We start from the raw sequence: 25,517 nt of genomic DNA on the forward strand, positions 1-25,517 counted from the left end.
AATATTCTAGTCAAAGTTATTTTTCTTCATTTGATACTACAGAGAAAAGATACAGGAGACTTCTGAAATTTGACAATGACCATTAGGAAACAAATTTTGCTTTAAAATGACACTTTAAAGTCTAAATGGTATAATCAAAATTATGTAATAAACAGTTAAAAATGGAAGATTTACAATGATTAAGCTTTATTTATGCTTTTACATCTTCATTTAAACTTCCTCATTCTCCCAGAAATCAAGATTTTGAAACTTTCCTCTCAGACAAAATTTTCATTTCAAACTACTGTTTATACAAAGTAACCCCCTTCTCTTCCAGTTCCTCTCTCATATCAGTTTACTTCCTGCATAGATTACTGCATTTTAAAGTTGTCTTGCTGTCATGACTTCTTAAACTCAATCTCACTATATCACCCGCTCTCTCTTATGTTGAAGGAAAACATGATGTCATTTATGGGTCTCATTTGCTTAAAAAGTTCTGCAGTGACAGAGAGAGGTACAGATGGAGAAAAAGGGGCCTCAATCAAATGCTTTTTCAAGATGGGGAGACCCTGTCTCCTCTTCAGAAAGAAAGGGGAACAAATGGTGATGGTGCTCAGTGGCGGAGCTTGGTGCTTTGGTCAGAGATCTGGTATTTAATGCACAGAAAAAGTGTTGGTCTTTGAAAAGAGATTGTTTTCTTTGAAATTAAACACAACAACAAATGGGTGGTAGAAATGAACTATATGGCAGCATGATTAAGTTATAAGAAGATAAAGGTGTTCCTGATGTTGTCAATTTTTTCAACGAATCTGATACAAAGAAATATAGCAAGAATAAAGTAAATAGAAATGTACCCAGAGGGTTGAGGGGAGAAAAAAATTCTGACTGGGAAAGTACTAGATAATTAACAAGATATAAATACAAGCGCTGAGCTAGTGATATAACCCTAGTAGAAGGTGGACAATATAAATCTAACACAGGCCAAAGTCATATACAGCTGCAACCTGAAATAGCACCCCCTTATCCTTGGGTAATCCTTTACTGGTTGAGGGTAGGGAAGGGAACAAGAATAAATTAACTTTACTATAGATTATACAGAAGGCTATCCATTATTTAAAGCAGTCAAATTGGACTCCCTTCTTAACTTTTCAAAGATGTTAAAGAGAACCTTATAGGTTTATAACAGTAGCAAGAAAGAAAAAACATGCTATAAACTAAATGAGTATCACATCTTCTTGATAGGTTTCCCTTGGGAGTTTCCTTCCTTGAAGCAAAAGTATCCACCTACAGAATCATTTAATCTGAAAGCTGGGCAAATCATCTAGTAAAATTTGTTCTCTATGCTACTTCTTTCAAGCTATTATCCAAGATTCAGGTTTTTAACATTCTTTTAAGAGCTTAATATGATGCCTCAAGAGTAAATACAATACTCTAGATTTGATCCGATCAACACAAACTAGAGCGACTCTCATCTTAATTTTCTCCTTGAACATAAGACCTGAAACCATAAAACTCCTAGGGAAAACAAAATAGGTAGCAAGGTCCTTGACATCAGTCTTGATAATCATTTTTTTTTTTATTTGACACCAAAAAAAAGGCAACAAAAGCAAAAATAAACAACTGGGACTACGTCAAACGAAAAAGCTTCTGCACAGCAAACGGCACAGACCACCAACAAAATGAAAAGGCAACCTACCAAATGGGAGAAAATATTTGCAAGTCATATATCTAATAAGGGAATATCCAAAAAATATAAAGAGCTTGTAGAACTCAATAGCAAAAATCCCAAACTGATTAAAAAACAGACATTTTCCCAAAGAAAACATACAGATGGCCAACAGGTACATGAAAAGGTGTCCAGCATCATTCATCATCAGGGAAATGCAAATCAAAACCACAATGAGCTATCACCTCATACCTGTTAGCATGGCTATTATCAAAAAAACAAGAAACAGCATGTAGTGACAAGAATGCAGAAAAAAGGGAACTCTTTCAAGGGTACACTGTTGAAGAGAATGTAAACTGGTACAGCCACTATGGAAAACAGTATGCAAGTTCCTCAGAAAAACTTAAAAATAGGATTATCATATGATCTAGTAATCCCATTTCTGGGTATATACCCAAAAGAATTTAAACCAGGCTCTCAAAGAGACATCTGCACCCTCATGTTTACTGCAGCATTCTTCACAATAGCAAAGATACAGAAACAACTTAGTGTTCATGAGTGAATAAAGAAAATGTCACACATACACACTCACACATGAATATTATACAGCCACAAAAAAGGATATCCTGCTGTTTGCAACAACATGGATGGGCCCTGAGGGCATTATCTGCAATGAAACAAGTCAGACAGGGCAATCCAAATACCATATGCTCTCACTTAGATGTGGAATCTAAAAAAACAAAACAAAATTTAATTCATCTTCATCTTCCTTATGTGGGCTAAAAAATTATATCAGCCATTATTGAGAGTATTATGGCAGCCACAGTCACTCTACAGACTTCTATTAAAATTATATTCAGTTCCAACCCTACAGGGTTGTTCTTGCATTGCTCCTACACAACAGTTTCCCCATCCTATATTTGTATGTGTATCTTTCTTTTCTGACCTTGGGTAAGATGTCTTATCTTGTAGACGTGGCCTATAATCTCAGCTGATTTAAATTTTAGTTTTCATTAAAAAATAAGTTTTAAAAGATCAGTGTGCTCTTGATGCCCTCACCTAAGTTATGTGTAAACATGCTAGTCACACTCAGGAGCAGAATGAAACAAAAAATCTCCTTCAGCTTAATAGCTTCGGGGATGATGATCGTTATACACTTATGAACCTAGTCCAATTCTCCATGCATTTACATCTCTTGATCCTCTCCTCAACGCCATCATGAGAATTATCACTCAAATGCCTTGCTGAAATGCAATCACTAAGGCTACATTTGCTGTAGGATTTGCCTGATTTATCGGTGTTGCCTGTTTGTAACAGTCCCAAGTGTCTCTCACTGAAGTTCACTACTCTTTTCTTGTATTTTCAACTGTTTCTAAAACCAAAGAACTGGCTTCCAAGACATTAGCATTTGAATCCCGTTTCACCAAATGGTACACAATTTCAAAAATGTTCATTAGACTTCACGTAGCAAGCTGAATCTCTCCCCAAAAACCTACGGAGGGTGTGGCAGCTGATGGGACTAATATGCATGAGGGTGGTGACAATATTTGATCCAAACAATTTCAATTACAGTGTCCCTTCTACTTTGATGCTCTCCACTCTCCTCATAACCACACTGTGCAAAGTGAGTAAGACTGAAGGGAATGAGACTCTGGCTACTCCTCTGCAGTCAACAATCATTTATACTTTAAAATAATTAAAATATCAGGCTCCTGGGTGGCTCAGTTGGTTAAGCATCCAACTTTGGCTCAGGTGATGATCTCGTGTTTGTGAGTTCAAGCCCCAAGCTGGGCTCTGTGCTGACAGCTCAGAGCCTGGAGCCTGCTTCAGATTCTATGTCTCCCTCTCTCTCTCTGCCCCTTCCCCACTCATACTCTGTCTCTCAAAAATGAATAAATGTTAAAAAAAAATTAATAAAAAAATAAAATAAAATAATTAAAATACGTAAGAAGTGAAGTTCACACCTTTTCCAGCTGTGTTGTGCTCTGAGTGGCCTAAAATCCATTTTTATGTAGTTTTTGGTTTCTATTGCATTAAAAAAAATCAAACTTATTAAGGTATAACTTGTCTACAACACAGGGTGCACCCAATTTTATGTACGGTTTGAGTTTTGCCAAATATAGATATACTTGTATAATGACCAGCCACAATCAACATGAAGAATATCCATCACCCCCAAAACTTTCTTCATGTATTTCTGCAATTAATAACACCCTCTTCAGCTCAGGCAACCACTGATAATGATTTCTGTCACGAGAGATTAGTTTTGCCTTTTCTAGAACATCACATAAAAAAAATCTATGGCTTCTTTTGCTCAGCATAATGATTCTAAGATTCACACACTGGCTGCATGCAGTATTACAGAGTATGGACATACCACAACCTAACCATTTAGCCCTTGGACATTTGGGTTGTTCCTGATTTTTGGCAATTATGAATAAGATACTATGAACATTCAAGTACAAGTCTCTGTTGTTGACTTATGCTTTCACTTCTTTTGGGTAAATAACTAAGACTAGGATTGCTCATGTGTTTTTTTTAACTTTAAAAGAAACTGCCAAAGTAGTTGTCCCATTTAAGATCCTTACCAGCAACATGTAAGAGTTCTAGCTGCTCTGCAACCTTGCCAATAACCGGAATGGCTGGTTTTGATGGTAAGAATTCTAGTGGGTGTGTAGTGAGTGGTGTCTTGGAGTTTTAATTTACCTCCCCTAATGTCTACTGATGTTGGACATCTTTGCACATGTTCATTTGCCATTCTTATGCCTTTTAAATAAAGTACTCCAATCTTTTGCCCACCCTTTTTGTTGGATACTTTGTCTTAACTACTGAGTTGTAAGAGTTCTTGTATGGTTTAGATACAAGTCTTTTAATCAGATAATGTATGTTACAAACATTTTCTTAAAATCTGTGGCTTATCTTTTCATTTTTAACAGTGTCTTCAAAAAGCAAAGGTTTAAATTTTGATGAAGTCCGATTTATGAATTTTTTCTTGTATGATCCTTACTTTTTGTATCCTAAGAAATCTTTGTCTTTCTTTAGGCTATAAAGATTTTCCCCAATGTTTCTTCTAGAATGTCTAGATTTTCAACTTTTAGTCTTTAATCCATTTCAAGTTAATATTAATGTCTTGTGTTGCATAAGGGTTAATCGTGTGTTTGTTTATTTATTTATGGAAATCCATTTGTTCCAGCAATATTTGTTGACAGGACTACCTTTTCCACATGAATTACCTTGACATCTTGTTAAAAAAATCAACTGACCATAGACTTACGGATATATTTCTAGGCCTTCTATTCTGTTTTGTTGATTTATATGACCATTCTTATGCCAACATCACATGGCCTTGTGGCTTTATACAAAGTTCCGAAATCTGACACTAGAAGTCCTTCAACTTTGCAAAAATTGTCTTGACTATTCTAGCCATTGCATTTCCAAGTACATTTTATGATCAACTTGTTAATTTCTACAGAAAAGCCTGCTGATATTTTGACTGGGGTTAAAATGAAATCTACAGATCAATTTGGGAAGGAAGACATCTTAATAATATTAAATCTCCTAACCAATGAATATGATACTTCTATGTGTTTTTTGTTTCCTAGCTGGGACCTGCATTAGAGAGGGTATAATCCCCCTTGGAAAATCAAACCTTCTAAGTAAAACATTGGCCTAAAAATAGTAAGTGGGAATGTTTTATAAACATGGAATATCATGGTACTGATGGAATAGCAAAAACCCTATTATTCTTTTTAAAAGTTCATTTCAAACACAAGTCCAAAATCAGAAGCATATTTATTTTTTTTTTTATAAAAGCAAGGTAACTCAGTGGAGGAAAGGATAGTCATTTCAACAAATACTGCTGGGATATCCATATGGAGAAAAAAAAATCTTCAACCCTCATCTCATTCCAAACTCAAAAATCAATCTAAAGAAGATTTAAGACCTAAAACTAAAAGCAAAAACTGTAAAATTTCTATAAGAAAAAAATTTCTACCACCCTCATGTACACATGCAGCCTTTTAAAGTTTTCAGGATATTTTTGCATCACTGCAAAAAAAAAAACACTTTTTTTTGCATCACTGCAAAAAAAACAACACAACAACAACAAAAAACACTTCGTGTTTCTTTGGGAGGCAACCAAAACAGCAATAATTGCACTTATACTAATGGGAAAACCAGAGCCAAGAAGACGTAAGCAACATAACCAGAGGGACAGAGTGGAAAGGGCATGGGTTTTGAATTCCAACTGCATCACTTACTAGCCATATGACCTTGGGTACATTTACATAATCCCTTTTAGCTTTAGATTCCTAACCTAAAAAATGGAGGTAATAATGATTACCTTGAAGGGGTTCCTTCTCAAAAAATTTTTTTTAATGTTTATCTATTTTTGAGAGAGGGAGTATCAGTGGGGGAGGGACAGAAGGAGAGAGAGACAGAGAGAGAGAGGGAGAATCCAAAGCAGGCTCCATGCTGGCAGCACATAGTATGATGCAGGGCTTGAAACCAAGAACCGTGAGATCATGACCTGAGCCAAAGTAAGACACTTAACCAACTGAGCCAGCCAGGCACCTGTGAAGGGGTTTCTTCTTTTAACACGTGTTTATTGAAAGCCCACTATGTGCTAAGCAACAACTGTTCTAAGTCTTGAAGATAAAGCGGAAAAGCCCTACCTCAAGGTGCTTACATTTTAGTACAGAAGACGGAAAAGAAAAAAGATGTGTCAGTATTCTGTGAGTGGGGGGACAGGAAATGATGAGTTGGCAGGGAGTTGTGATTTTAGGGCAGGGAGGGCCTCTTTTCAAAGGACCTTTTGATGAAAGCCTGAAAGGAGGGGAGGGAGAGAGTCATGCAGATATGGGATAAGAGCATAGAAGGCAAAGGAACTAGCAAGGGCAAGGCCCTAAGGGAGGCATGTGCTTCCCAAATTCTAAGAGCGGCAAGAGGGCAAACTGGCTTGCAACAGAGGGAGCAAGAAGGAAGAGCAGTAAATGAATTGAGAGGTAATACGAAAGCAGAGAGATTGTGGTTACCTTGAGGAACTATTGTAAGGACTTTGGCTTTCTTTCTGAGTGAAATGTGAGACGCTGGGAGGCCAGAGGAGCAACATAACCCGAGTTAAGTCTCAAAAAAGACTCTGGGTGCTGAACAATAATAAACTGAAGGTAGGTAAGGGTGGAAGAAGAGCACTAAGCCAGCCAAGAGTTAATGGTGGCTTGAATCAGAGTGAACGGCAGAATAGGAGATGAGAATTTGTCAGATTCTAGGTATACCTTTTTCTTTTAATTTTTCAACGTTTACTTATTTTTAAATGTTTATTTTTGACAGAGAGAGAGAGCGAGCGAGAGAGTGCAACTGGGGGAGGGGCAGAGAGAGAGGGAGACACAGAATCTGAAGCAGGCTCCAGGCTCTGAGCTGTCAGCACAGAGCCTGACACAGGGCTTGAACTCACAGACCGCGAGATCATGACCTGAGCCGAAGTCAGACGCTCAACCGACTGAGCCACCCAGGCGCCCCTGTTTATTTTTGAGAGAGAGCACATGAGCAGGGAAGCAGCAGAGAGAGAGGGAGACAGAGAATCTAAAACAGGCTCTGCGCTGTCAGTGCACAGCCCAACGTAGGTCTGAACCCATGAATCGTGAGATCATGACCCGAGCTGAAGTCAGACGCTCAAATGACTGAGCCCCCCAGCTGCCCCAAAAATGAAAACAGGATTTAAAAAAAAATTTTTTTTTTAATGCTTATCTTTGAGAGAGAGAGAGTGTGAGCACATGTGCGAGTAGGGGAGGGGCAGAGAGAAAGGCAGACAGGAGAATCGAAGTGGGCTCTGCGCCGAGAGCCCAATGCAGGGTTTGAATTCACGAGCCATGATATCGAGACCTGAGCCAAAGTCAGACACTTAACTGACTAAGCCACCCAGGCACCCCTCTAGATATACTTTAAAGACAGAGTGAACAGGAGATAATAGCCTGGGTGTATGGTGTGCCAACAAGAGAGGAGTCAAAGATAACTACAAAATGTTGACATAAGCAGCTGACAGAACAGAGCTGCCAGTTACTAAGATGAAAGGACTGTAGGAAGAGCAGGCTTGAGGAAAAAGGTCAGGTCCTCAGTAGGAGACACGCTAAATATGCGATGTCCATTAGACAGTCAAGCAATGTGGAGCAGACAGCTGGATAGGACAGTTTGGAGTTCGGACGAAGTGAGTTGGATGGTGATGGGCATATAAGTGGTAACTGAACAGTATTTTAAGCCATGAAACTGGATGAGATCACCAAGAGAATGGAGATTCCTGGAGAGTTCCAACATTCAGCGAGGTTCAAGCGTTGAGGAAGAACTAGCTACAAAGGAGAAGTAGAAGGAAAATCAGGAGAAGGGTGCTTCTCAAATTTTAATATGCACCCAAATCATTTAGGGACTCTGCTAAAATATAGCCTCCAATTCAGAAGATCTGGGGTAGCACCTAAAACTCAGCATTTCTTTTTTTATTTTTTTTTTTTTTTTTTTTTTTTTTTTTAAATTTTTTTTCAACGTTTATTTATTTTTGCAACAGAGAGAGACAGAGCATGAACGGGGGAGGGGCAGAGAGAGAGGGAGACACAGAATCGGAGACAGGCTCCAGGCTCTGAGCCATCAGCCCAGAGCCCGACGCGGGGCTCGAACTCACGGACCGCGAGATCGTGACCTGGCTGAAGTCGGACGCTTAACCGACTGCGCCACCCAGGCGCCCCAGCATTTCTTTTTTTAAATGTCATTTCACGGGGCACCTGGGTGGCTCAGTCGGTTGAGCCTCCGACTTCGGCTCAGGTCATGATCTCGCGGTTCGTGAGTTCGAGCCCCGCATTGGGCTCTGTGCTGACAGCTCAGAGCCTGGAGCCTGCTTCGGATTCTGTGTCTCCCCCTCTCTCTGACCCTCCCCTGTTCATGCTCTGTCTCTGTCTCAAGAATGAATAAACATTAAAAAAAAATTTTTTTTAAATGTCATTTTCACTAATACTTCTTAATGTTTATTTATTTTTGAGAGACAGAGAGAGAGAGACAGCATGTGAGGGGCAGAGAGGGAGACAGAATCCCAAGCAGGCTCTGCTCTGTCAGCACAGAGACTCATGGTGGGGCTTGAACTCACAAACTGTGAGATCATGACCTGAGCCTAAATCAAGAATCAGATGCTTAACCGACTGAGCCACCCAGGCACCCCTAAAACTCAGCATTTCTAAAAGGCTCCCAAGTGGTACAGACGCTACTCAGACCAGATTCTGAGTAGCAAGGCATTAAGGATGGGTTTCATCAGAGAAGGGTATGATCAACTGCAGAGTATGTTTCTGACAGTACAAACAGATGGAGACTGTAAATCTAACCACTGGACCCACTAAGAAGTATTTCAGTGGCGTATTGGGACAAAATCCTGACCAGGTGGGATCCACAATAAAAGGGAAGAAGAGAAATTACAGAGTGAATATCAACAACTCTTTTGTCAAGTTTTACTGTAAAGAATAGAAAAATGAGGTGATAACTTGAGGGGGAAGCAGAATCAAGGATGGGTCCTCCATCACTTTTTATTAAGAAATTTTTAAGCATAAAGTTGAAAGAATAGTACAATAATCACCCTACAATCTCCACCTAGATTCAACAATTGTCAACATTCTGCCAAATGTGCATTATAAGGAAGATCTTCTAAATGAAAGAAAATCCAGTAGAAAAGGAAAAGCTGAAGATGAATAGGGGAGATTTACTCCAAAGATGTCAGTGAGTAGGGGAAATAAGACGGGGATCTAGCATATGAAAAGGAAGGGTTGGCTTTCACTCCTAGTGATAAGGCAGAAAAATTGAGCATGAACACAGGCGGGTGGGCAGATGTGGTGGGTGCTTCTAATTTTCTCAATGAAATCACAGGCAAGGAAATCAGCTGACTGTTCTTGGAGAGGTGTTGAAGGTTTGAGGATAGAGAAGGTAAGACACCCTCTAGGAGAAAGGAAGAACGAACAATCTTAAAAAAAAGTATGGCTGCTGTATTACATTAACAGCCCACTTGAGGTGTTGAAAAGACTAAGCTGGAGAAGCAGCAACGTGTAAAGGAATATACTCTGACACCAAAGTGTCAGCGCCAGGTTACTTGATCTCTCTAAACCCTAGTTTCTTTATAAGTAAATGGGAATAATAATAGGATATACCTCACAGGGCTATTGAGGATTACATGAGGTAGCATATATAAGTACCCAGAACAAAGTCTGGCACATAGTAAGTACTTGCTAAACACATTACTGCATATATAAAAAACCAGAGAATGTAGCTGGTATAAAAAACAGAAGGAGAGGGTAAGTTACTAGTATGTAGCAGAGGGGGGGGGGGTCAAAACATAGTATTTACTGATCAAGAAAGATATTTAAAGTAAGAATGAAAAAAGGTAAAACCAGTGCGAGTCCATACTTGGAACAACAACATAACTCACTGTGTATACTATTAAGTACCAAATTCTGAAAGGACACACAATACACATCAGAATATTAATGGTGATTATCTCTCGGCGGATTACTGGTGCTGATTGATGTTCACATTTCCTGGGTGTTCTCCAGTGACTATGTATTCCCTATAATAACTTTTATTTTGAAATTAAGAACTGCACCAAAGGCAATCACTGCAGCAATCACTCATATTTCTCACCATAATTAATTCTGTTAAAAATTTTCCACATTGGCCTCCCGGTTTTCACAGTTCATAAAACTTATGAAAGTAAAACACAACTATGGAGTCTTTTGTTTTAAATTAAAAGACAGAAATAATCAACGTGTTATAGATAAGACAACTGCTCTTCTCTCCCTGATAGCTGTCCCCATGCCAATCCCTTCCACCATTCTTGCAAACCACTACTCAATCTGGTGTGTGTCTGCTAATCCTTATTTTAATACTTTTGCATACTTATGTACACCTCTCTTAAAAAAAAAAAAAAACAACCCACATATAAAAATGTTTTGTTTTTAAAATTTCAAGTGGTCTCGTGCTATAGCTTTTCTCACCTGATACTGTATCTTAAAGCTAATGCTGATACGTAATTCATTTCTGCTGTGTATTATTCTCCTGCACAGAGGTGCCAATATTCTATTTATCCAAGTCCTCTGATGGACATTTAAATTTATAATTTTTCACTGTTATATATTTTCCTGCAATACATCTCTTCCCATATAAACCTTTTATGGAACAAAAGCTGGCATCTCTCAGGGCAGGTCAGGTACTCTTCATTTTATCAGACCTTCTGGAGCACACCAGGGGGGGGCCGGTTGCATCAGGTGCCAGTAAGCAATTCCCCTCATCTTTCTCAACACGCAATTCTGTCTGAATTCAGGTATTCTGCTAATCCCAGTGGGTGAAAAATAGTACTTGTTTTAGTTTTTATTTTTCTGATTACCAGTACCCTCTTTTGTATCATTGTTCTTATCCACTGGAAAATCATGCTCACTATAATTAAATATTCTTTGATCAACTGGAATTATTTTCAATCACTGATACACGTTCACCTCTTTTCAGCTTTAATTCATCCTTCCATCTTTTTTTTAACTAGGTTTATTATCTTTTTTTAATTTTATTTTTTTAAATTTATATCCAAATTGGTTAGCATATAGTACAACAGTAATTTCAGGAGCAGATGCCTTAGTGCCCCTCACCCATTTAGCCCATCCCCCCTCCCACAACCCCTCCAGTAACCCTGTTCGTTCTCCATATTTATGAGTCTCTTCTGTTTCGTCCCCCTCCCTGTTTTTATATTATTTTTGTTTCCCTTCCCTTAAGTTCATCTGTTTTGTCTCTTAAAGTCCTCATATGAGTGAAGTCATATGATTTTTGTCTTTCTCTGACTAATTTCACTTAGCATAATCCCCTCCAGTTCCATCCATGTAGTTGCAAATGGCAAGATTTCATTCTTTTTGATTGCTGAGTAATACTCCATTGTACATATATATACCACATCTTCTTTATCCATCCATCCACCGATGGACATTTGGGCTCTTGCCATACTTTGGCTATTGTTGAAAGTGGTGCTACAAACTTGGGGGTGCATGTATCCCTTCGAAACAGCACACCTGTATCCCATGGGTAAATGCCTAGTAGTGCAATTGCTGGGTCGTAGGATAGTTCTATTTTTAGTTTCTTGAGGAACCTCCACACTGTTTTCCAGAGTGGCTGCACCAGCTTGCATTCCCAAAACTAGGTTTGTTTTTAAGTAAAGAGGCATACTTTTCATTATTTTTTAAAAAAGTAAATCGTGAGGATTTATCCCCAAATTACTTTTAATTATCTTTATTCAGATAATAACACTTCTGTGGGTATAACAACAGACCACAACTTTCTCTTGATTTAACACCTAGTAAATTTTCTGATAAAGTTAAATGAAAAGTTATACAATAAATATTATACTGAAATTAAAAGTCCTGCAAGGAAATGGCATGACAGATTGATCATTCGTGAAATTTCTTTAGTAACAACATTTTTAAAATACCTTGGCCCTAAGGTCAATGACTGTCAGGTGAGAAGATGATAAACATACTATACTAGCCCTGATTCGGGAGGAATGAGACTCTCCTTATCTACCATTACAACAACTCTGCTCTCTTCAGGTAAACCTAGCAATCAGAAATGATCCTTCATTGAGGAAAGGAGACAAAATCACACAGGAAAAATGTCACCCATCTGCTTATATTCTGTAATCCAATGAAGGGGACACATTTGAAAGTCCTAATGATTCATTTTCCTAATTACTAACGGTTTTATCCTATGAATGACTACAACCCCAGCATCTTGTATCCTTATTCTGCTTATACTCTCTGACTTCAAAATACATTTTGTGTGAGCAGTGGCTGACTGTATACTTTCAAACTGGGAAGGAGTTAGGGGAAAATAATACATTTCAGAAGGTATTCAGAAAAGATCAACAACATCTGGAAAACATTCAGGTGGCAGACTATTTTGAAACGGGGACTTTGCAAAAGTACACTATTAGGTGGCTCTTTAAATAGACTATGGACTTATCGGTTAGCTACATCTAGCTTGCTCTGTCCTTTGTGAAATGATGGTGGAGGACAGGGAAGGAGGAATCAGACATTTAAAAGTTTAAATAAGTACAAAGCATATAATTTGTGCTGGGCTACAATATCAACATTTTAACACTGCCGTTGTTGTTATTATCCAAATGTTCCTAACAAAGCATCTATTCTTGCTTCATGAATAAAAAATCTCTTTCATCTCTGAGGAAACTGGTAGGTATTCGGGGGAGAGAGGTGTCTCTTCTCCTTGCCTTGTGTTTGTTTGTTTATTCCTTGTTGCCTCTTTAACTCCGTTTGTTTTGGTCTCTGTCATTGGCATCCCACCCTTTACCTCTGACATTTGATGATCCAGAGACAATTTGTCTTACTCAGACTAAATGAAGCTTCAAAAAACTGTCTGGAAGGTTTGAGCATATGGATGGGCTTCCTGTTTTTTAACTTCCTTGTGTAGTGATCTAAGTGGAATCCCTGATGTCCCTACCTTTGGGTCTTTTCTCTCAGTTGATAAGATTCCTCAGAAAAGACTCTCCCATCTCCTGCCTAAAGGGGAAGGTTTGGCTGCCAGCATTTGGCTGGGAATCTTTGAAAACAGAGTGCTGGGGAACTCTCCATTCATCCTTCCGGAAACAGTCACTCAACCCCCGTTTCTGACAAAATCTCCATGCCCATGTCCCCAGTCCAGATATAATTGATTTTCCTCTCTCCAGAGAATATAAAAGTCTACAGTAGGGCAGGGAGGGGGCAGTCACCCAGCGACCCAGAGCAGGACGCAGGATTTAGAGAAGATTTGCAGATATGCTCTCTCACGTATCTCCCCTCTTCTGAAGGCAGCCAGCACTGACAATTCCTGACACTTTTGAGGAACCTGTAGCGTTAGGTTGGCCATTATTTCCCCATTGCCAACTAAGGCTTTAGCTTTTTTTAGGTATATTAATTCCATTACCACTTCATCTGCTTTCTGGCTTTCAAAATGTTGTTATTGTTTCCTTCCTCTCTGTTATCTCTGTCCTTATATGTTCATGCTTAAAAAAAAAATTCCTTGATTGTAGTTTTAGTGGCGTTTCAAAACACAGCAAAACTTTGTCACCTTAACTTGAAACCCACATCTGCCAAAGCCGTTAGAAACTAAAGATGTGTTAATACATTCAACCAGGTGCATGTTACTGTCTTATAAAGAACAGAAAGAAAAAATAGGAACTGTATCTTCTTTGGTTCATTTAAAGCTGGTAATAAACTCTTGCTAGAGGGCTTAAAATTTACAGTTAAAAAAAAGTTTATTTATTTTGAGAGAGAGAGAATCTCAAGCAAGCTTTGGGCTGTCACCCCTGATATGGAGCTCGATCGAACGACCCTGGGATCGTGACCTAATCCAAAATCAAGAGTCGGATGCTCAACCAACCGAGCTACCCAGGCACCCCTAAAATTTACTATTAATACTTTTTTAGCTATTAAAATCTATGATAAATTTATAGAATGATCTGAATTCATAACTAGGTATACTCATTTTATAGTCAGAGTTACCTAAAAATATAACCAAAGTGTTTTGGAATAGACAGATGCAAAGGTTTATGCTTACAGAACCCAAACTGTAAAGTGATGGGATCATATTGTGCCTCTTCACTGACTATTCCCCAGACTACAGAACTATTGCAATTTGATAATGTTCTCTCTATTGTACTTCTTGTCTTTATCAATAGTGGCATTCCACTGCCCCATCACTGTTCCTGTTTTTTTAATGTTTATTTATTTATTCTGAGAGAGAGAGAGAGAGAGAGAGAGAGCGAGGGAGAGAAAGACAGAGATAGAGCGCGCGGGCATGTATGCACACGAGTAGGGGAGGGACAGAGAGAGGGGGAGAAAGAGAATCCCAAGTAGGCTCTGCACCATCAGCATAATGCCTGATGTGGGACTCAAACTCACAAACCGTGAGACCATGACCTGAGCTGAAACCAAGAGTCAGATGCTTAACTGACTGAGACACCCAGATGCCCTACCCATCACTGTTTCTAAAAACAATTTTTAGTACTATTCTTTGCTGCCTCTGTTTATAGCAAAAGCATTTCCCCTTATTCTTTTGTTATTCTCTTTGACCATTTTCTCTTTCCTTGACACTTCTGTTTTGATATGCTTCTCTCTCCCAAAAGGTAAACCAGCAATAATATGCAGTTATGTGTAATCATTCTTTCATTTTGTGTGTGTGTATAACAGATATGTAGTGAGTACTTATCATAGGCCAGGCCCTGTTCTAGGCATTAGGGATAAAACAATGAACAAAATAAAGCCCCTCATCTCATACAGCTTATATTCTAGTGGGGGTGACAGACAATAAACAAATATGTCCGATACAGCTGAGTCTCAAAAACAAAAGGATAGGGATACAGAAAGTATCATCGGTGGGGTAGGAATCTTAGTTACACAAGATGATGAGTGAGAGAAGCCTTCTTTTAAAAGGTAACATTTAAACAGAGACCTAAGGGAGAAGCTCTATGGATATTTGCGGAATGAGTATCCCAAAGAGAAAAATAACCAGTACAAAGGCTGAGGAGGGAAGATGCTTGGCTTGAAGAAACAGCAAAGAGACTGGTGGGATGGGAGCAGAATAAGCTTTGTTTTCTTATCAATGTTTACTACTTTTGCCACGGTTTACTCTTTCCAAGAGTTTAATATAGCTTTCAGATTTGAACAGATTCAGATTCTAACTTATATGAAAGGTTGACATTGTTTGAAGTCTAGTGGATAAGTGGGAATGTTACTGAAGAGGTAATCATTTGCTGCAATAAGCATTCTGGCTGACCACAGGCTTGTAAACAATGTAAATTACTTAAATTACTTAGATACATTACTTAGTCTTGAGACAGGGAGGGTGATAGTTCAGTGGGAAGATTTAAGAGCCCGATCTGATTTCCAGTCCTGGTCCTACACTTACACACTAAGTGACCTTGAGTCAGAGCTCTAGGTACTGGTACTTATATACACTTTTACTTTTATTCTAATTTTAAAATGTAAAAGTAGCATAGTGAATATGGGGAAAGAATAATGGCTTGGGAGTCAGATTCTGAGTCAAACACCTCTGCTGCTATTTATTAAATGTGCAGCTATAGACATCACTTAAAAGCCTGAGTTTCCTGACCTTTAAAAGCAAAAAAAAAAAAAAAAAAAAAAATCTACTTTATAGCACTATAAAGATTAAATGACATAATAAAAGCCATTTGTATACTATAAAATATAAGATACATATTTTTAAACTACCCATAGAGCTTTTAAACTTGTATTCTACTAACTTAAAATTTTTCATCTAAGTACTTTCAAAATTCATTCTTAATTTTTACCTTTTGATTTCCTTCTTCATTTGTACTTAAGAGCTGCATGCAAAATTTATCCCTCCCAGTTGGTTCCCTATTTTGACCAATGATAAATTCTATTTAAGCAACATTTTATCTTTTAAATTACATAGCAAAATTCAACAGATATGAACAACTCAACTTGGAATCCTTAAAAAAGCATCAGAATGCAGATTTTCATTTTATTTTATTTCACTCAGATGACATTTTGTAATAAAAAATATGGGTACATGGAGAAAATAATTTGAAAGGATAACTTAATTATTTTGTATACTTCATTAACTGTTAAAGACTTTTTTGTAGACTTTCTTGGTTTTTTGGCCTATTTTGTTTTGTTAACCTTCAATACTAAATCATTGCATGCTAAACATAAAATTGCAGTCACGTATTTGTTATCAAATATTTGATACATGTTTTTGAAGACTATACTAAAGATATACTAGAGAGACATTTTATTTCTTAATATCATATTTTTAGCCATTAGTTAAAAGTGTTCCTATGTTACTAGACAGTAATTCAAAAGCAACCCAAAAGAATATTAGCTAAAACCTTTAAGTTACCATCAGTGGTCTTCAAAAACAATTTACAAGAGATTTAACAGAATGGAACTTACTCCATGCCCTGTGCAGTCTGCCGAGCAATATCTATCAGCTTGATCATCTCGAATTTGGTCTCGATGATGTGGAGATGGTGGTATAAGCTGGAGCCCTCACACCACTGGGTGACAATAGCCAGCTGGGGCTTTGTTGAATAGCCCATGAAGAGCAGGATGTTCACATGCCGAGTTTTCCTGTAAAAGGAAGTATGTTAGTAAATAGTAAATGTCGATAAACTTCAGCAAATCTTAAAAAAAGTGGACCAAAGCAGTCTGATTATCAGGAAGAACATAAGGAAGGATAAGTTTAGAAATTATTTTAGGAATTGTCTCGTGTAATATCCTACCCCTTGCAGAAAGATCTTAGGTTTTAATATACTTCACAACAGGCAACTGAAGTTGCTTAAATACCTTCAATTGTGCAAAGCTCTTCACTGAGACTGCAGCTTCTTTTTTCACCCTTACCCCCCTTTTGAAAGTGGTTCTAGTATTAAAAAGTTCTTTGGAGTTGAGAAAAAACTATTTCCCTACAACTTCCGCCACTGGCCGTCCTGTTCTGCTCTCTGGAATAAAACAAAGTCTGTACCTTCTTGAACATAATAGCCTTCTGTGGACCCAAATATACTCAGTTCTATCGACTGTTTTCCCCTTGTTACAGTTTCAGAACCCTCCTCATCTAAGTTGTCCCTGCCTGGATATTCTCTAGTTTGTTAATGTTCCTCAAGTCCCAGGGCTTGACACAATCTTTAAATGTGTTCTGATAAATTTAGAATTTTGAGAGTATTATTTCCATAAGTGGAAATAGGATTTTTCATGATCAGAACATTGTATTTCCATTAATTCACCTTAGGACTAATTTTCCTATTAGTTATACCATATAATATTGTACACCACTTAAACAATACGGTTAAAGACATAGTATACTCAAACTCTGTCTTATCCACTTTTAGTAAACCTGTAAAGCCAACAGTGGCTATCACTGGAAAATAGAAGATAAAGATAACTTCTCTGGAAAACAGTAATGCACACAGGCTCACCTGAGTACTCCTACTTCATTTTTGAAGGCCTGTAACTGCTGAGGTGTGGGTGCTGTCACATTCAACATTTTCACTGCCACATCACCTAAAAAAAAAGTTGTCATTCCAAATGTCATTCCAATTTTTTAAGCTTAAAAAAAAAAAAAAATATATATATATATATATAAACCTCTTGGATATTTTCACTAATTACCATGGCCTTAAATCCATACCATTATTAAATTGCAAATAAATGAGATCTTAACTTCTAAAATGTATTAATTTTCTAAGGATAAAAACTAAATGAACAATGACACTCCTATACTAGTATTTCAAAATACCACCTCCCCCCCAATAGCCAATGTTGTATTTCCCCTAGAAATGTAGTTTAACCAAGTAAGTACCCATGGTATTTTCCCGATTAATTAACAATACTAAACCAAATGCTTTTATTATCTGAATTTTAAAACAAACTACTGATGACAGGCCCAATGAAGCTTGGCTGAAATAGAAAACTGCAGAGCTTCTTTATCAGAGTAGTTAACATGGATTTCAAATCCAAGGATCACTTGCTTTTGCTCAGGAAGATTAAAAAAATAATTTTATGTGAAACAGAATTCTTACACATCGCCAGTGGGTGTGTAAAATGGTGCAAGCACTTAAAACACTTTTGGCAGCATCTACTAAAACTGAACATATGTATACCAGTGGTCCCACAATTCTTTCCTAAGTATATACCCAGCAAAAATGGAACATATGTTCTCCAAACAACATGTACTAAGAATATTCACAGCAGCAGCATTCGTAATAGCCCCAAACTGGACACTATTCAAATGTTCATTACACAGTAGAGATTGGAAAAGAAATCATGTTAGAGTCACACAATGAATACTATTCAGAGAATGAATGACCTATAACCACATACAATAATACAGACGAATCTTGTACTTTTTTGCAGGTTTATTATACTTGGATATAATTATGGATTCTTCCTGATTATCGAAGTAATACAGTGCTCATAGTGAAAAACATTTTGAAAACAAAGAAAAAAAGTAAAATCTCCTATAATCATGTCACTCAGAAGTGATCATTGTTAACACACTGATATATAAACTTATTAGGCTTTTATATGTATGCAGTGTGAATATTTACGAATACATATGGAAAAAAATCACCTAAAAAGATATATACTAAAATGCTGACAGTCATTTTAAAAGTTTATGTTATATGTATATTTCTAGGCAGTACCATAGTATAGGATATTATACATGCTGTTCTGTAAAATTTAATATACCACACGTACCTTTCTGTATCAATAAATATAGATCTACCACACTATCTCATGTCTATATAATCACATATGAAGGTTATCAATTTATCCAGTCCTCTGTTAATGAACACGTAACTTTATTTCCATTTTCTCATTAAGTCTCTAATGAATATATTTGCACACACATCTGTTTGTTTCTGCCCAATGAGTTGTAGTTCTACAAATGGAATTGTTGGCTCAACACACATATTGACAAACTGCCCCCCAGAAAATCTGTAGCAATTTATTCTCCCTCCAGCAGTGTTACAATCACAGCTCTAAACATGGCCAATTAAAAAAAAAAAAAACAAACACAAAAACAAAAAAAAACCTATCTGTCCACTTGAGAGGCAAATAATGATTTCTAGCTTTTGAATTTGCAATTCTTTGATAATTAGTGAGGCTAAACATTTCTATATGCTCCCTGGTTGTTTCTTCCTTTGGTAAGTACAATTTTAATGTTTACCTGTGATTTATAACACAAATAAAACTATCAGCAAAAAGACTTCTAAAAGAAAAAAAATCTTGGGGCGTAACTCACCCGGGGAATTGTCATCTTTAAAAATTATTACTGTAATGATAGGAGTCCTCCTTGCTGTGAATTGTTTTTATTTCCCATAATTTTTGTTAACCCTTTCTTTGGAGGACTCTTTAATCTGACCTATTTGCTATGATGCTATTTGCTTAGTGATTCAAACAGTGCATATTCCCTTTGATTTTTTTAAATCACAGTTATGACACGTATCCTATTATAACTTGTATGTCACTGTATTACATACGTACCATGCCACTTTCCCTTGTAGACTGTCCCAAATGACCCGGATCCAATTCTCTGTCCCACTGTGATCTGCCCATCAGGAATCTCCCAATCATCACTTGAATCCCTTCTACCAAGTGTTTTCTTCATAAAAATAGCACAAAAGTCAAGCCAAAGCAAACAAAAAAGGAAGAGAACAAAAATCAGTGTGTGGGAATGCTTTAAGCAAAAAACTATCAGCTTTTAAATTTACTTTGTTAAGGGAATTCTGTGTCACATACTGACATATCATACATCACCATATATCATATAATCTAAAAGGTGACATTACATTTAGCTAGCTTATAAAACAAAAGAGCTTAGAGGACAGAAGATCTCATATATTCTCACCATTCGATTCCTATCTTCTGAGGATGAAGAAGATTTCCTTTCCCGCTGAGGCCCTGGAGATTTCTGTAATGCTTTTACATTAGTGAGAGAGCCCGGCAATGAGGCAGGGGGGGTGGCAGACAAGCCTGTGGTTGATCCTAAATTAGTGAAATGAAAAATGTATCTATTAAAGGAGGATTGAGTATGTTAATTTACTGGGGGAAGAGGGTGGGGAGACATTTAGACTTCTTTTCAAAATGCAATGTATGTTTAAAGGCACATCTTTTGGAAATGATAGGACAAAAAAGGGCCTCATTTGGTGATCTGCACTGTAATTTCTTTTAGTTTTCTGGTCAATTTAATGACTTTTAAAACACCTGATTTCAGATACATACTTTGCTTATTGGTGTAGAGTCTGGAAGAAAAATAATCTTTCTAAAGTAAGAGATCAATACTAAAACAATACTCCCAAGTCTTTGTTTGATTTAAAAAAGTAAAATCAATTTAAAAGCTTATAGAAAAAATAAACTTGTAACTATTTTATGTTACCTGAACAGCCAATCAATATAAAAACAGATGGAAACTCCCAAATGGGAACATATAATAATGGCCTTAATGTTAAAAATATCTGGCTCTATCATATTAGCCACGAGAACTTTAAAAATCCTATACTGTTTAAGAGTTAGAAATATCGGTCAGTTCAGTGGTTCCTGGATTCCTGTTCTACCAAAGACTACTTGTTACCTGTATAACAAAGTTAATCCAAACAAAGCCAAACAGGTTTCTCAAGACTTTCTGAAAAATCTCCACAGGTATAAAGTGAGAGAAAAGTTAAGTGCTATGGCCTCTTGGCCAAGCTGCTACAAGTGGAAATATTCTACGAGTCAAGTGAGTCCCGTGGATACACTGAAAGTAGACTCAGTAGGCAGGGCTGCATACTTTTCTAAACACCGACTGAGCACAACTCCTAGATTCACCTAGCCGGTTTAGAGGGGTTCAGGGCAATGACTCCTAGTGGTGTCTGAATACAGTTAAGGAGAACTGAGATGTCCAGTAATATTTGCATACACAGAACAAAAAGACCTCGAAAGAATTTTTTCTTTTATAAGATTACTATTTGGGGGTAGGGAGAATAACAAAGTCTACATTTAAATGTTCAAACTGTATAGAATTTTATCATCACCACATCACACATGTCATCACAGGGAGAATGTACCTGATCTGATATGCAATTTTCTAAAAGGAAATGGGGCCTGGGATGCCTGTAACTAGAGCATAATCCATTTTCTACCTTCCAACTGGTAATTTTCAACATCATAAAGCTTTAACTGCTTGCTCAGGCCTCATAGATTCTGATCTCAATAATGTACTGTATTACTTATTTCAGTGACACTACTCAGTACTGTAGGAATTCTAGCCCATCCTATGGATTTTATGAGAAACAGCTGGGCTGAGACAGCAAAAATCTGAACCACCACCATCACTTTCAGAGTAAATAAGAGACACTAGCAAAAGCCAGTAAATACAATTCTTTAAAAATATTTGTAGTAAGATACCTGTCTGAATTTTGAGTTAAAAGGTTAAGAGATCAGTTTAACTACAAAACAGAGCGAGATGAACTGAGAGAGCGGAACCACACTGCTATAGTGCTTCTTTCATATTAGGGTGTAAGCGAGGGTAGCAATCCTCAAATTTTATGAAGTATGCTAAAGTACCCCAAATATGTTAAAAACCTTTCTTAAGGCTCCCTACCTCTGATATAATATAAAACGTACGTGTCCTGCATTAAAAAAAAGGACAGTGCTATTATAGAAAAATAAAGCCAAAAATCTGGCAAAATCTCCTAATTGGGGTTTCTATTTTTACTTTATTAAAAACCACAAGAGTTGATCACAAATATTAATAGTCATGAAGGCTATTATGTAAATGGATTAAAATAAAAGTTATTCTGATTGAGGCACCCCCCCATATACATTATTTATTGCCACCCACCGAGTTTAAGAAATTATCAAGACCAAAAAGTAAGTAATAGAACAAAAAACAAGATGGATATCTTAGCTCAGAATTTTCTTGCTTTTAAAAATTTATGACAGACAGCATACAGAAAGCTTGTGGTAGTGAGTATGTGTGAGAAGCACATTCAGAGCATTCCAGCCAGGCCAAGCAGAAATTTAGTACTGAAAACTCTCACACTTACAAACACACGCTGTGAAGGTGAGGCACAAACAGTATCTGTAGTTTATATTGAGTTTGCTTTGGGTGAAAACAAGAAAGAAGAGCCCAACTACCTCTGAACACTGGGCCAGGCTCAAAATCAAACACTATTTCACTGGGGACAGAATGTAGGAGGGGACTGGGAGTCCGGGATTGGTATTTCCGAAGACCACGCATCAGCTGGTTCAAAGGGGCTGTTAGAAGAGAAAGAGAGGGGCAGGCAAACACAAGAAGACAGACACACAGAAGAAATGAAAGAAGTCATGGGAATAAATGAGTTGAAGCCTGCTTCACAAAATATTCTGGATGTCTAAAAAATCTGCTTGTTTTCATAAAATCCCAATGACTTTTTATAAAGTGACTCATAAAAAGGATAAGAAGTGCCATTTGATTTTTGGAACTAAGCAGGCAGTTTTTAAGATTAACTTAACTTTGTGATGCTAATATGATGGCAACACTTAAATGCTGGATGTACTGGGCAAAATTATCAGAAGCCACAGTTATTAAGACATATGAAAGTCAAACTGGCAGCAACATTAATTGGTGGATTCATGGAATAACAAATGGAAAACAACCACAACTTTTTAAACTACATGCTGTAATGAATAGTAAGTCCAAGATACAATGCAGGGTTTTCACAGGTATAGAGAAACATAACACAAGATGACTTACACAATGTTTATTCAATATAAAATATCTTTAAAGTCTGGGTTTAGGTATTTTGAAGATAAAGCAGTTCACAGTGAGGAGACCGACTCTCAAAAAGGTAAACAGGTATTACAGGTCCTCTTTTTTAGAGAGAAAATACTTGAAAAAGTAAGCATTAAGGACCACCTGGAAGAAATCTTCAAGACAGTTCCAAATACCATTTTGTGGAAAACATTGTATAGGGATAAAATCTTACTTAAAAAGTAAGCAATGTTTTCTTATGTCCCCAATTTTTAGAGTGCTAGAGTGAACATCTGATAAAGCAATCTCCATTCAATTTCTCATTTACTTCTTTTATTTACTGGACTAATAAGAGGACAACATGCTTTCTTTCTATAAGGGTCCATTTTGTATAAGGTACATTCCAAACCCTTCCAGAAAGCTGAAGAGGCTAACAATGTCCAACAAACGGAGATGTTGTGACAGGCAATCTAAGGGATTCTTCACAAGAATGACTTAGGAAAATCAAGTGTTAACTGACCCTAGGCTCAATCATTAAGTAGGAGTGGTACTAGGTAGAGTTTCCTCCCAAAGGGAAGTTAGCACCTCTAGTTTTAGAGATAGTTAGGAATCAGTAAGGTGGGTAAGATAGTTGATGGTCTATCTTTGAGGATAACAACATTTTAAAATTGTAGATAGTACATTTAAGATTCCCTTTTATGTCTTCTCTTTTTATCTACTCATCTTATAAATCAGTTAAAATTTTACCAGAGATGAATGATAAATAATAAAGAAAACTAAAAAAAAATTTGGGGGTTTTCCCTACACATTTTTCTCTGTGTCTGTGTTTCATGAAAGAGCAAATATAAAGGAGACAAGCAGCAAAGCAATTGCATTTTTCCCTGATTTTTTTTTTTTTTTAATTGAAATCACTACTTACCTCCATCACTACGAAACCCCTGGTCTCTAATCAAGTCCTACAAATAAATAGTAATGGATATTTATTCAAAGCATATGGTAAGAAAGTAATAACAACACTGAACTTTCCACTCACCATTAACAGAAAGGTTAATTCAACATAATACCTGTCATACAATTACTTCACAAAAGAATATGAAATCAGGGAACATAAGATAAACATTTTGAAGCACTTGTCAACCTAACCCCTACATTGAAGGGATTATTAGTCCTAATCAAATGTTGAAATCCCTTTCAGGCCATTCAAAACCAATGGCTACATCAATTCTTTTTTTTTTTTTTTTTAAACGTTTATTTATTTTTGAGAGAGAGGGAGGCACAGAATCTGAAGCAGGCTCCAGGCTCTAAGCTGTCAGCACAGAGCCCGACGCGGGGCTCGAACTCACGAACCATGAGATCATGACCTGAGCTGAAGTCAGATGCTTAACCGACTGAGCCACCCAGGTGCCCCTGGCTACATCAATCTTAAAAAAAAATTCTACTGGCACATATTAGCCATAAAATGTTCATACCCTTTGATCTTGTAATTCCACTTTTGGGAATTTTTCCTAAGGAAATAATTCAGAAGAAAAAAATGTATGCATAAAGATATACAGTGCAGCATTATCCATCATACTAAAATATCAGAAATAATTATTTCCCTATTATAGACATATGACATTTTAGTTAAGTAAATTATGGTGCATCAGTTTAGTAAGTATTATGCAGCTACTGAAATAAGTATGAATCTTGTATCGTGAAACATGTTTACAATATAAAAAAATATTAAATGTACACAAAATACAAATGTATTTTGATTACAATCAAAATACAGATGCGTAAGGAAACACTAGAGGGGAAAAAAATCAAAATGGCTCTAATAGGGTTTTGTTAAAGTTTGTCTTTATTATTAAAACATATCTTCCTACAACAGACAATGCTGGGTGATGGGGAGCGAAAAGTCTACTGGCAACGCGATGCACTTTGGACATTGATAGGTGGAACTTAGTATGTTTACCCAGTTTAAATAGGAGGGCCTGAACGGCCCCAAATGTCTCTAAACAGGCTCAAAGGCTCTTTGCAAACAGGCAGCTTTTTGTTTCTAGTCTAGAATAAATTCTTTACAAATGCATTTCCATCATGTGTAATGTATTATATAAAGCCTTTGCCATCTTCTACAGAATAACCAACAAATATACATCTGCCAACAATGTGCTAGGTGTTAGGGGCTGCATGGCTACCAATAAATATAAAATCCTTGTGGTCTCACTAACTTTCTCTGTGTTCTTGAGGACTTGTAATCTAAGTGGAAAAAAGATGTACAAACATGGAAATGAAATGATAAAAGAATAATAACTTAAGAAAACAATAAAAGAGGTGCCAAAGTTGCTTAGTTAACTGCCAGACAAATAGTATGGGTGAGGGGCGCCTGGGTGGCTCAGTCGGTTGAGTGTCCGACTTCAGCTCAGGTCATGATCTCACAGTCCCTGAGTTCGAGCCCCGCGTCAGGCTCTGTGCTGACTGCTCAGAGCCTGGAGCCTGCTTCGGATTCTGTGTCTCCCTCTCTCTCTGCCCCTCCCCCACTCATGCTCTGTCTCTCTCTGTCTCAAAAACAAATAAAAACATTAAAAAA

At 37.1% G+C, this 25,517-nt stretch overlaps 1 protein-coding gene across 3 annotated transcripts in view; it reads right to left on the reverse strand.

Annotated features, from left to right (window-relative positions):
• Positions 1-25,517, reverse strand: part of BRAF (B-Raf proto-oncogene, serine/threonine kinase) — a 166,564-nt gene that overhangs the window by 23,198 nt on the left and 117,849 nt on the right. For 2 of the 3 annotated variants that reach the window (XM_030308583.2, XM_030308582.2), the window contains exons 9-13: positions 23,868-23,904; positions 20,087-20,223; positions 19,723-19,840; positions 17,652-17,736; positions 16,633-16,809 (exon numbers count right to left, since the gene is read on the reverse strand). In XM_030308583.2, coding sequence (XP_030164443.1) covers positions 16,633-16,809; positions 17,652-17,736; positions 19,723-19,840; positions 20,087-20,223; positions 23,868-23,904 — 554 coding nt within the window. Of the gene's footprint in view, positions 1-16,632; positions 16,810-17,651; positions 17,737-19,722; positions 19,841-20,086; positions 20,224-22,353; positions 22,474-23,867; positions 23,905-25,517 lie in introns of all 3 variants that reach the window. The other variant, XM_032592466.1, reaches the window with a different exon arrangement.

The sequence above is a fragment of the Lynx canadensis genome, chromosome A2 (assembly GCF_007474595.2).
Source record: "Lynx canadensis isolate LIC74 chromosome A2, mLynCan4.pri.v2, whole genome shotgun sequence".
Taxonomy (NCBI): Eukaryota; Metazoa; Chordata; class Mammalia; order Carnivora; family Felidae; genus Lynx; species Lynx canadensis.